We start from the raw sequence: 14,324 nt of genomic DNA on the forward strand, positions 1-14,324 counted from the left end.
TTTCAAAAAAAATAACTAACAAAAATAAAGCTAGAAAAAAATCAATTATGTGTTAAAAAAAAAAAAAAGATAAAAAAAGTTAAAGATCATGTTTTTCCTCCCTTCCCGCCAATATACCCCATTTCTACACTTAACAGCTGACCACGCAGAAAGGCCTTTCGTCGCGGGAGTAATAAAAAAATAACTGTAAGTGATTAACCCCAATGTGCCCTTGTCCCCAATAATTTGCAAAAAAAAAAAAAAAAAATGAATGAAGAAAAAGTTTAAATTTATTTAAATAAAAAGAAAAATATGGAAAAATTTTAATAATAAAAAAAAAAAAAAAAAAAATTATAAAATTAAAATTAATACAACAATGAATAAAGATTTGGATTTCTTGCGTTTTTTTCTAATTTTTATATATTATTATATTATTTCTGTGAATTGATTTGTTTTTTTTGATGCAGCAAATATAAACATGAATGAAAAGAAAAAAATTTTAATTACACTGAAAAAAAAATAAATAAATAAATAATAAGTAGTACTATAATCAATAAAATTAATAATGCTAGAAAAAAATTTTAATAAGAATAAAATACAAAAATAAAAAATATATATATATATAAATAAATAAACTATTTAAAATTTTTTTTTAAATGAAATTTAACCACAACAAAATTTTATAAACAAATGTATATATAGAAAATTTTTTTAAATCAAAAATAAAATAAATCAATAGGTATTAGACAAAGAGAAAAGAAGATAAAAGAAATAATGTTTTAGAAAAATAAAACCAGCAGAAAACAAGTAAGAAAGCTCTAGTCGAGACTGCTCGACTACGAGATCCCCTGAACCCTTGGAGCAATAGATATTTCAATAATTTTTCGCGTCTTTCAGCTTACACAAGAAACACGCACACACACACACACACAGGCACGTACGCCCACACAGGCATACATACACACACACGCATACAAACACACATACACACACACATACGCATACACACACAAACGCATACACACACACACACATACACACACACATACACAAACACATACACACACATACACAAACATTTACATACATATACACAAGCATAAACACGCATGGGCGGCAGTGAGCGCTTACTATGAGAACTTAATTGTTTAATAACTTTTTTTGTGGACGTACGATCTTCATGAAACTTTTAGATTATGTTTATAACATGGATATGCATGTATTGCTAAAGCACAAGTCTCTAGTATTTGAAATACGCTTTTTACAAAAGTGAGGGTCAGGGGGTGAATTTAAGGGTGGGGGGTTAATTTTAACAAAAACCGAAATTGTATAAATTGCATATAAGCATACATTAAAAATTTGGAGACTCTAGCTATAAAGGTGTAGAAGATATAATTTTATAACTGGGTTTCGATAAGGTTTTTTATCGATAAAAAAAGATCGGGATGAGTTATCGATTTTTAATGATAAACTTGATATGCGCGCTGTAATTACGGACATTTTAAAAAAAAATTTGAAGTCTCTAGCTCTTATATCTTCTGAAATCGACGCGTTCATACATACGGACAGACGGACAGACAGACGGACAGGGCCAAATCAACTCAGCTCGTCGCCCTGATCAAGAATATATATACTTTGTGGGGTCTGCCACGCCTCCTTCTCCCTGTTACATACATTTCAACAAAACCATTATTCCCTGATTTCCCATTGAAAATGGGTTCAGGGTATAAATAGTAATCGTATAGTTGTAAGAGAAGTAAAAATTATTATTGAAATGGAAAAATAACTGTAGCAATGAAAATTTTATATATAAGTTTTGATTATTAGTTATAAGAACTTTGTTTTTTTGAGTCTGCGTACTCAACAATAAATTTGAAAAAAAAATGATATCAACAAGTTACGTTAGTTATTGAGAAGGAATCATGCGATTCTAAAAGTCTAGTAAGTTTGGTTATATAATGGGGTAGGAAGTCGTCTGATTTTTTTTGATGGGGGTTTTTACAAATTTTAAATTAAAAACCATGGTAGGGTTGGGTGGAGAAGCGGGTGCCAATCGTCACCTAAGGCCTCGCCTCTTCATATTTTTTTTCTGGTATAGGTACAACCTCTGTGTTCGTCTTCCCCCCTTCCCCTTCACTTCGGTCATGTGGACCATCTTTAGGGATCTTAACAATTTAAAATTTGTGTTTGGGAGATTTGAGAGATAACAAAGAACCCCCCCCCCCCCCCCCACACTCCCGAATGAGCTAAGGGACCAGGAGATCCCGCCCGTTATCTCTGAATCTATGGCAAGCAGTGTAGTAGCCGAATATATAGCACGCGTCGGCCTCTATCTATATATACACCACCCCGAATCCACTACAGATTCATTCTAAAGAAGAGGATCAGGGTTTCGACATGTCTATACATATATATTTTCACAGAAAAGAAACTCGAAACCACCGTACAGGTGTTCGACAAAAAGAGAATTTACATTAGCAAGAAAGACATAGAAGACAACCAAGCAATAAACATCCTCCGACGAGAAATAACAACGGGAAAAATAGGAGTTTATTCACACCTAAGTGACCATGAGTTCTACCAATTACAAAAAATAATAGCGAAGGAATACACTTCCAACCCAAAAGTAAAATTTGTAAAGTGCACTAGGTTCGTTAGGGATATCGAGTCGGAAGATGAACTGCATACCCAAATAGCCTTATTTCACAAAAACGAGAGTGGCCATTGCGGGATAGTTGCCACTTATCAGAAGCTTAAACCCGAAATATACCACCCTAACCTTAAGACCCATATCCATAGAATAATCAATAACTGTGACGTTTGTAGTGGTGGGAAATACGATAGAAATCCTATAAAGAACAACTTTTATCTTACAGAAACTCCAAGAACTTGCAATGAGATAGCACACGTAGATACATACGTTAACTCAAAACAATCCTTTATATTATTCATCGACAAATTCTCAAAACACGCCACTTGCTTCCCACTTAACGACAGAAATAGCGTCACAATCGTAGAACACATTCAACAATTCTTGTCAATAAAAGGGAAGGTCCATAAATTTGTCTTCGACAACGAATTTAATAGTCTTAATGTCAGAGAATTTCTAGAAAAGGAAGGTATAGAATACCATACAACTAAACCAAACAGTCACACTGGCAATAGCGACGTCGAAAGACTTAATAACACACTAACAGAAAAAATTCGCACACTAAACATAGAAGAGAAAAGACCAATAATCGAACAAATGGCTAGAGCTGTATACTTTTACAATAACACATACCACACCACCACGAAATTCACGCCATTCGAAGTACAGAATCACAAAGTAGATCACTTGAAATTGTACGAAAAAATGTCAGCAGAAAAATCTAGAAAAATAGCAAAACTAAATGATAAAAGGGAAACCTATATAAATATAAAGACTATAAAAACCTAAGACATAAAGAAGAACCCAAATTCAGAAAAGCTAATTTACAAAATATCCATACAACAAATGTTAAAAGACCTACCAAATTTCCAGGTAATAATAACAATCGTCATCATGTTCCTGTTGCCAACACTGTCGACAGCAATGATCAATATAACCCCAATCCTGGCTGAAAACGGTTTCGTATCACTAGGGGAGAGCACAGTGGAACTGGTAAACAATTCTAAAATGGTTCTACATATAATAAATACGCAAGAAAACATAATACAGAACAATACAAAAATCTTAGTTAAGCAAAACAGACATAGGTTGGACGCAGAAATAGAAACCATAAGAATTAAAATAAGATCAAGAACCCCAAACCCACTAACAAGACAAAAACGCGGTCTCCTTAACGTTATAGGGAAAACTCAGAAGTGGCTCACCGGCCTCATGGACGATGACGATAGGGAAATTATTATGAATCATCTCCTTAACAATCAAGAAAACGAACACAATATAATAAAAAACATTAACGAATAAGTAAAAATAAACAATGACCTTCAGAAATCCATTAACACCTTAAAAGAAGTAATACTAGACGATAGGGAAAAAATAACCAACACTCTTAACAGCATAGAAACATTCAATAATATAATCAAAACTGAGATTATGTATCACGACCAATTACTAAAACTTAAATTTTTGCACGATAAAGTCGACACCTTCTTAGACATAATAGCGTCAGCTATATACAACCTCTTTCATCCTTCTATACTAACAAACGAAGAATTCACACTCTACAACATAGACTTCTACAAAATTAAATTAATCCGCATGGGTGTCATGACTCACGAAAATAACATAATCATTTGTAGTGGCGCTGGAATAGAGGGAAAAAAGAAACAGCCTAAAAGTAGGCAGTGCGCTGAGCATAGTGGCTTAGCATAGTTGAACGAGATCACGGATGTGGCAATCCCGAATCTCCAGTAATAACAGGAGAAATTGTCATTCTCAGCCAGGCCATAAAAAAACTGTTCCCAAGCGATGACTTGTCGCTTCATGGGATCGGCCATATTTCCTCTTTCTTTCGCATCTCAACCACCGACTAAAAAGGTTGTATAAAAATTTCTCTGTGAAGTGGTGAAAAATTAATTCGAGAATTGAAGAAAAAAAATATTAAATTGAAAGTATAATTTTTTTCTTGTGCAAGTGCCAAACTATTTAAATCGGTAAGAAGAAAATAGTGGCATTTCAGTAATTCAGTATATATGTGTAAAATCATTTCGCACAAACCTCTTTGCAGGTTTGGCACCCAGTCAAAAATTTAATTTTTTTGCCAGCTTGCAATTAAGTCTGCAGCGCGCACACTAAATAGCTCGCATTGCGCTGTCTGGATTACTGCATCTGCGCACAACTAAACATTCGCATCGCGCTATTTGAATAGCTGCAGCTGCGCGCAATTACATATACGCATTGCATTATATGTCTTCGCACCTGCCACGCCTCTGCACGGACTTACTGCTGCACACCAAGCATCACCACTTGATTTAAAAGATGCCCAGCCATCTGGCCAACTGTTGCGAATATTAATTTATTAATTTATACTAGCGGCACTGAGTTCATCTTTTTGCGCTGTTTTTTTTTTATTGCATTCAAAGTGAACTAAATAATAATTATATAGAAAAATAATATAAGATAATAATATACATGAAGCAATAGCCCTTAAGTATCCATAACCTCCACCTTCCCTCCCCAATGAAAAATTCTTATTAGTTATCGTAATCTATTTTTTTTATTAATCCCTTTTGTTATCTTATTTTGTTGTTATGCATTATATTTTTATTTTTTTTTTTATTTTTTTTTTATTATTTACTGTCAGCGTTAATATCACCCGCTGCATAAATAACAAAAAAAAAGCATAATGCATAATCACTAATCTTCCTATCACCATTCCACTATCTTCATTTCGATCAGCTGATCTAAGGCTGAGAGAAAAAGCTCTCCAAAAGCTTTCTTATCGTTTGTTTATATTCTCTTATGCCCAAAACAACAAGTTACATATGTATAATTATTTTGTTTATATTAAATCTAATGAAGTTTAATTAAGTTTAATTATTTTGGGGCCATGCGGCGCGTTTCTATAGGTTTTTAGCTCTCCTAGCTGGAAATGGGGTCGCTGACAATATAGGCAGGTAGCCAGCGATCAAGGTAGGGTGGGCACGGTCGGTCGCCTTAATATCAAAGGCCGACTTTCGCTGAGCAGGCACATATTTGCTTGCGCAGCGGGACCCAGCTTGGACAGGTATGTTTGTGTGTGTCTAAATCTGTTCTATCTCTCTCTCTCTTCTTTTCTCTCTTCTAAGCAAGTGGCCGAAGATAATCGTTTGCACGCGATTTTTATTGATAAATAGGAGGAGGCTAGGAGTCGCAGTTCCCCTCTTCTTACCCCTTCCCTTCTCCCGATGACCCATTGGCCGGATCCAGCGCGTGCACTGCTCTAATCCTCCTATTCCACCATCTGCGCTTGATAATGTAACTCGTTACAGAATTAATTTTAAAATCATATATTTATTTTTTTTGGCGCCCAACGTGGGGACCGATTAGTCCGGCAGCCCCGACAACAATCGATGCAAGTCATTATCAGCTGATTTGTTTTATCTCTTCGATGTGTCTCGGTCCACTTTAGCAAAGTGCATGCAAAAGCAATAATGCATTCCAGTTTATTAAAAGGAACGTGCGTACCTAATATTACATATTCTTGTAGCTGGATGTGGATTTCAATGGACACGATCTATTATCCTCCGCGCAACGGATTCGTGGTATCGCCGCCTTAATGACTATAATTTTAGTCATGACTATGGCTTATGTCATTTTTGCTTCTGTTTCGTGTTGTTCTCTTTACTAAAATTTTCTACTTTCATAGCACCTATGTATCTGGCTAACTTTGTCTATTGGATGTGTTCGCATGGTACCCCAAAATCGTATGTAATTGAATTATTCTTTTGGATTTGGTTTACTTATTAGCTTTATTTTTTTTTTGCAGTTACCGTTTTGCGAGTTTATTTTTGTTTGATTTTATTATTATTTTTTTTGCTATTTTTTTTTTTTTTTTGTTTTCTATTGGGAGTTATTAAGTAATGCTGTATATTCCTACTTATTAGTAGTCAGTTAAGTTTTTTTTGAATTACTTGTCATCTGCTTGCTATCTAGTTATTATTTATATCGATTAGAAAATGCCTTTAACGCGTAGTAGCGAAAATTTATCCCGGCCTGACGAGCCTATCATAAACTGTTTTATGTGTACAGAATCTATTATTAACGAAAGCCAGCTATTTAAAACAAGTTGTGGCCATACCTTTCATCAATCGTGTTTTAACACTAAGATAGCCAATAAGACAGTTTGTCCAGTTTACAGAGTGTTGCCGTCAGCACAGAATCTTCAATGGATAAGCCATCAGGGTCGAATGTAGCAACCAAAACTAGATCTCAGGCAAGAAAGACAGCAACCTCCAATATGTCTGAAGGTGATATCTCGTCACCAGTCTTGGTTCCTTCAGTGGCGCCCACACTTACTCCAGACTTGGCTACAATGATAGCTGACGCCATTTCTGCCGCTTCACTTCGGCAAACCGAGTTGATAGCTCAGATTTCTTTGAGGCAAAGTGAGACGTTGTCGCAGGTGATAGAGAGTGGCTTCCAGAAACTGCTTTCATCATCCGCAGAGCCGCATACAAGTCGCAGTCCCATACTGCCAGTGCACATTGGGCCAGCGAGCCGATTTTTCGACGAAAATTCAAATTTTTTATAGAAAGTAAACCTATTTTGAGAATAAAATTTTAGTAGTATATACTTTGACTAAAATGAATCAAAAGATTTTAATTGTTTTGATGCATCCCTGGCATTTTGGCAGCCCTTCAAAGTCAGTTGTTTGATTGCATGCGTGTGAAACTGAAAAGCGCGGGAAAGTTTTTGTTTACTTGCAAGCGTGCCAAAATTTTGTGGTTTGATCAATTTTTTACTAAAATTATGGAAAAGAAAGGCCAAGGTATGTAGAATATTTATATTAAAAAGATTTTGTCTATGTTTGCTAATCTGTTTTTTGTGTGCGTTTATTTGTGTTGTCCAAAAGTAGAAAAAAGCTAACCTGCTAGCCCGTCTGTTGTGGATTATAACTAATTTTGTGCCAAGTTGTGCCAAAAAGTAATTATGTGTCATGATAGTGCAAAGTGTATATAAACTAACTGTAAAAAGCTTTTTTGCTCCATTTTGTACTAATTTGAATAAATCACTAATATTGTAGTTGTGGTTGAGTTCGCCTATAAGCAACTGCTTGATATCTACATGCAAAACAATCGTAGCGCATCTGCCGAAACAAAAAAATACGATTCAGAAGAAGATGTGGAATGCTATGGCTCTACATGTGGATAAGCCTAAGCAGAATGGCAATGGAAATACAAACGACGGCAACACAGCAAGGAGGGCGTTTGCAAAACCTAAGCTACTAGCTGAAATTTTAGGTCTTGATGAAAATCTTATTGCATATTTTAACAGTTGATTGATTGCTATTTCTTGCCACCTACCAATTGATCCAACACAATTTAAAAAGTATTGTCAGAAAACCGTAACACTATATATGTCCTTGTATCCATGGTTTCCAATGTCGGCAACAGTCCATAAAGTGTTAATGCACGGCTACCAAATAATAGAAGCATCAATCCTTCCATTAGGTGTTCTTGGCGAGAACGCCTCAGAGGCTCGCAACAAATATTATAAGAGTGACAGGAGGCTACATGCTCGAAAGAGTACTCGGCAAAAAAACATGGAAGACGTTTTCCACAGAGCAATGGATTCCTCAGATCCTCTTGTGTCGAGCATCTACCTAGCAAAAAGATTGGGCCAGCAAAATAAACTACCCCTACCAGCAGACGTAATCGAACTTTTGGAATCACCAAACTTCCTATATCCTTGTAACATGGACAATAATAACAATGCTCCCGTTTTTGATGCTAACAATAGTGATTCAGATTCTGACTCTGAAAATCCGTTTACAATAGAAATTGATGTAGAAGACGACTTTTAGGAACATTTTTAAATGTAAAATTGTTATTTTTAATGCATTTTTATTTTTTATTTATTAATATTAAAGTTAAGTGTTAAATAAATGAATTAAAAACATTTGTTGAATTTAACGACTGCTAGCATCATTAATTACCGTAAAAGTATCAACTAGAGGAAACCTATCTCATATGGGCGGCTATGGAAGGCGTGGTCAGATCGGTTTGAAACTTAGATATATTTTTATGTGCATCGACACTATCATATGTACCAAATTTCAAGAACCTAGCTTGAAAACTTTAATTTTCGTCGAAAAATCGGCTCGCTGGCCCAATGTGCAGTGCAAGATAATACCAGCAATCTCGGCCAACAAGAGTTTCAACCAGCCTCAACAGTATCTGGAACCCATTCAAACAATAGATTCACGTCATTAGGAACGGATTTGCGACCAGATCGCATCAGCCAAATTATTTCAAATTGGAAGGTACGTTTCAATGGCAAAACGGCCTTGTCAGTAGAAGATTTCATTTATCGAACTGAAGCTCTTACGCATCAGACTCTAGAAGGCAATTTTGAGCTGTTGTCTAGATACGTTAGCAACCTCTTTGATGGTAGTGCGAGTGATTGGTTTTGGCGCTATCACAAAAGTGTGCCTGGGATTCGCTGGCAAGAACTTTGTTTTGCACTTAGAGAGCAATTTAATGATGATAGAACTGACCTTCATATCCGAGCTGTTATCGATAGGCGTAAGCAAAAGATAGGCGAACCCTTCGATGAGTTCCATGAGGCCATCGTATCACTTGCGGACAAACTTTCGAGTCCCTTGCGTGAGTTATCTCTACTCCAAATTCTCCGTAATAATTTGCTCCCTGAAATTCAGCATGAACTTCTTTATGAGAGAATTGAAAGAGTTGCTCAGCTACGCCATTTGGTGCGCACGCGCGAAATTTTCTTGCAAACGATTGGCAAGCCATTAGTTAATAGGCCGCATCCTATACCTATGCCACGTCGCTCAGTAAATGGAATGGCAATAGATGAGGACGTAGACAGTCCAGAAGTATCAGCAGTAAATTTACTGTGCTGGAACTGTAATGCGACAGGGCACAGGTACCAAGATTGTACAGCGGAACGTCGAGTATTTTGTTATGGTTGTGGCAAACCCGACACGTATAAGCCTTCGTGCATGAAATGCAACAAGCATTCAAAAAACTTGTCAGCCCGTGCACCGTCGACCAGTGCACGCAAACAAATGAAGTCGACATCAACCAACACATAGATTTTCAATCCGTTGACTATACCAACGACCCAATTACGACCTCACAACTTTATGATGCCCATTCCGAAACAATACACACACAAATAAGCTCCAAATCTCGCTCTCAACTACGTCGCATCTCAGCAAAAAAACGTCATAAGATAGAGCAGAAGCAGCTAATGTTGGCTGTGATAGCAAACGCTCAAGATATTAGGCCATATGCAAATGTTAGTTTATTAGGAAAGAGTATTACTGGCCTAATGGACACAGGAGCTTCCATAAGCTGTATTGGTAGTGAATTTTGTAATCATGTTCTTAATTCAAATATTGTATTTAAGCCTCTGAATTCATCTGTACGTACTGCAGATGGCAAGGCGCAGAATATAATAGGCAAAATCACTACAGAAATCAAATTTAAAAATGAAACTAGAATGTTGACATTTTATATAGTACCCTCCTTATCTCAAGATTTATATTTAGGGATAGACTTTTGGACCCAATTTAATCTTCTTCCACTGGAGGTGGTGCCCACAGTTAATAATTTGTCCTCTTTAGAGGATCGCAACCTAAAACCACTTACAGTCACGCAGCATCAATTGCTGCTGCAACACGTTAACATGTTCCCTTCTTTTGCTAAACTGGGCTTGCGACGAACAACTCTTCTTTCGCATGAGATTAATGTCGCCGGAGCCGCTCCAATTAAGCAACGTCATTATCCAGTTTCACCAGCAGTAGAAAAGTTAATGTATGAAGAGCTGGACAGAATGCTTAAATTAGGCGTGATAGAGGAGTCACAAAGCGCTTGGTCTTCTCCAGTTGTGTTAGTTCGCAAACCAGGAAAGGTTCGTTTGTGTTTAGATAGCAGGCGTGTTAATGCGGTTACCGTTAAGGATGCATATCCTATGCCGTTCATTGAGGGTATTCTTAGTAGGCTACCAAAAGCTGAATTCATAACCAGCTTAGATTTAAAAGATGCTTTCTGGCAAATTCCACTAGAGCCGAAGTCACGCGATAAAACCGCATTTAGCGTACCTGGTAGGCCGTTGTATCAATACACGGTTATGCCTTTTGGGCTTTGTAATGCTCCACAGACAATGTCGAAGTTGATGGATAGAATAATACCCACTAATCTGCGTCGTGAAGTTTTTATCTATTTAGATGACTTGTTGGTAGTTTCAGATACTTTCGAACGGCATCTAAATGTCCTAAAAGAGTTGGCAAGTCACATAAAAACAGCAGGGTTGACCATCAATATTGAGAAAAGTAATTTCTGTCTCAAAGAGGTGAAATATTTAGGTCATGTGATTGGCAATGGCACAGTTAGCACAGACCCAGATACAATTGTATCTATTACAGAATTCCCAGTCCCGAGGTCAGTCAAACAAGTTAGGCGGTTTTTAGGTATGACGGGATGGTATAATAAATTTATTCAGAACTATGCCACCATTGCATCCCCTATAACAGACACGCTGAAACAAAAACAAAAATTTTTATGGGGTGAATCAGCTCAAAAAGCGTTCGAAGAACTCAAGGAGAAGCTTAGTACGGCTCCAGTTTTGCATAGTCCAAATTTTGACAGGCCATTCTCTATACACTGCGATGCCAGCCATACAGGTGTTGGTGCTGTGTTAGTTCAGGTAACAGACAATAATGAAGAGGTACCGGTGGCTTTTATGTCTCGTAAACTTAACCGTTGTCAAAGGAATTATTCCGTAACGGAAAAAGAATGTCTGGCAGCTATTTTAGCGATAAAAAAATTTAGAGCTTATGTTGAAGGACAAGAATTTTCTGTAGTCACAGATCATGCTTCTCTAAAATGGCTCATGTCTCAAACTGACTTGAGTTCTCGGTTAGCAAGGTGGGCTTTAAAACTTCAGGGTTTTGATTTTAAAATAGTCCATAGAAAAGGCAATCAAAACATTGTACCAGATGCTTTATCATGAGTGTACACAGAAGATGTGTCTGCAATTTCAGCCGATTGTTTAGTGGATCTCGACTCGGTTCATTTTAAGACATCTGACTATCTAGATCTCAAAGCCAAAATATTAGCCAATCAATCTAGATCACCAGATGTAAAGGTAGTTGACGATTATATATATCGGAGAGCCGATCACGCGTCGGGTGAGAAAGTAGCCGATGATCTGTGTTGGAAACTTTGGGTTCCCCAATCGCTGGTTCCAGCAGTCCTTAAGAAGGCCCACGAGCCTCCACTAGCTTCTCACCCAGGCATAAACAATATGCTAGATAAGCTGCGCCGCTATCTTTATTGGCCGAAAATGGTAGTAGATGTAAAAAAATTCGTTAATAATTGCGAGAGTTGTAAGTGCAACAAGCACCCAAATCACACACTACGTCCACCCTTAGGAAAATCGGGCTCAACGCAACGCGTGTTCCAAAACCTTTATATTGACTTTCTAGGTCCATATCCACGAAGTCGCACCGGGAATATAGGAGTCTTTGTTGTTTTAGACCATATGTCGAAATTTCCCTTTTTGAAACCCGTAAAAAATTTGACTGCCGACGCCATCACAGACTATTTAGAGCAGGACTTGTTTCATTGCTTCGGAGTTCCTGAAACTATAGTCTCTGACAACGGTGTACAGTTCAAGTCTCAGTTGTTCAACGTATTATTACAAAAGTATGGAGTTAACCATACATATACGGCCGTTTATTCCCCACAAGCAAATGCTTCGGAGCGAGTCAACCGATCGGTGATAGCAGCAATAAAGTCATATATTGCACCTGACCAAAAAGATTGGGACGCTCATCTAAGCTCTATCTGTTGCGCTCTGCGTTCAGACGTGCATTCGGCTATCGGCACAAGCCCTTATCGAATCGCCTTTGGCCAAAATATGGTGACCAATGCATCCACGTACAAACTGCTACGTAATTTAAACTTCTTAGAAGATCGCGCTATTCGATTTAATCGTGAAGATTCATTTGATCTTATACGCGACAGGGCAAAGGATTGCATGCAACAACAACGTAATCGAAACGAGAATATCTATAATATGCGCTGTCGTGATGTTTCGTTTGTGGTAGGTCAAGAAGTTTACAGGCGTAATTTTCAACAAAGTAATTTCGTACAGGGTTTTAATGCGAAACTAGCTCCGAACTTCGTATAGGCAAGAATTAAGAAAAAACTTGGCAATAGTTATTACGAAATTGAAGATTTGCAGGGTCGCTTGATTGGTAAATACCATGCAAAAGACCTAAAACAATAATCGCAGAGTCCAGCGCGAATCACCCTATAGTGTGATTTTGGTCGGGGGGTCTTGTAGTGGCGCTGGAATAGAGGGAAAAAAGAAACAGCCTAAAAGTAGGCAGTGCGCTGAGCATAGTGGCTTAGCATAGTTGAACGAGATCACGGATGTGGCAATCCCGAATCTCCAGTAATAACAGGAGAAATTGTCATTCTCAGCCAAGCCATAAAAAAACTGTTCCCAAGCGATGACTTGCCGCTTCATGGGATCGGCCATTATTCCTATTTCTTTCGCATCTCAACCACCGACTAAAAAGGTTGTATAAAAATTTCTCTGTGAAGTGGTGAAAAATTAATTCGAGAATTGAAGAAAAAAAAAGTTTTAAATTGAAAGTATAATTTTTTTTTGGGTAAGTGCCAAACTAATTAAATCGGTAAGAAGAAAGTAGTGGCATTTCAGTAAGTCAGTATATATGTATGTGTAAAATCATTTCGCACAAACCTCTTTGCAGGTTTGGCAGCCAGTCAAAAATTTAATTTTTTTTGCCAGCGTGCAATTAAGTCTGCAGCCGCGCACACTAAATACTCGCATTGCGCTGTCTGGATTACTGCATCTGCGCACAACTAAATAGCATCGCGCTATTTGAATAGCTGCAGCTGTAAAGATCCAATTTTCCAGCTGGGGCAGCGTCAGTTTACCCAGGGTGGATACCACAAGAAAATTTGTGATTCGCTGTGACCGGAATTCGGAGAGGGGGGGGGGGGCATAGGGAACAACGGGGCAATGCTGAGGGTTTGGCCTCTCAGCGAACGGGCATGGCCGCGTTCTCTACTTGAACTACTTAATGCCGGGATGCGCCTCGGCCAAATAACGAAATATGCAACGACGAGGGAAGGGGGGAAATAGGATCTACTAGCACCATTAGTTAGTTATTAGTTGCCTGATAGAAATAAAACACACACAGATTCACTTCTTCACAATCTCTTTATTTCACTCTCTCTTAATTTCTTAATCTCGCTATTAACTACGGTCGCGCTCACCCACCAGCCTTCTCGCTGTCGCTCGCTAACTTTCCGTCTCGCTGTCACTCACTAATTAAAACTTCTATCGCTCTCCAGCCGCCTCCACACCTCGGCCGCGCGCTCCGCTTCGGCGTCGGCAATGCAACTCACCACAGCTTCGGGCCCTTTGAACTTTTCGCCGCGAAAGTCGAAACCATGGTTGCATTGCCGATCGCTGCGACTTGCGCGGGCATTTGAAAACGACTTATGTGAGGTGGCTCATCGAGCCGCCTTACACCCCCCCCTTACTTTGTAGAGCGATGGTCACGCTTCCCGAAGGTGCGACCGTCACGTTTATTGCGCTCCCTTCGATCCAGATGCGGAAACGTGTCCTCCTACGCGGTAGCCTTCGCCTCTGC

General features: G+C 38.1%; 1 protein-coding gene across 1 annotated transcript; it reads left to right on the top strand.

Annotated features, from left to right (window-relative positions):
• Positions 1-8,795: 8,795 nt before the first annotated feature.
• LOC149268173 (uncharacterized) lies at positions 8,796-13,373 on the top strand (the record flags this gene model as incomplete). The annotated part of the gene is made up of 1 exon (XM_089473480.1): positions 8,796-13,373. A coding segment is annotated over one exon (927 nt), but the record flags the coding sequence as incomplete, so codon positions are not given.
• Positions 13,374-14,324: the final 951 nt, after the last annotated feature.

Source organism: Drosophila arizonae, chromosome X (assembly GCF_054131065.1).
Source record: "Drosophila arizonae isolate 15081-1271.41 chromosome X, UAZ_ARI_1.0, whole genome shotgun sequence".
Classification (NCBI taxonomy): Eukaryota; Metazoa; Arthropoda; class Insecta; order Diptera; family Drosophilidae; genus Drosophila; species Drosophila arizonae.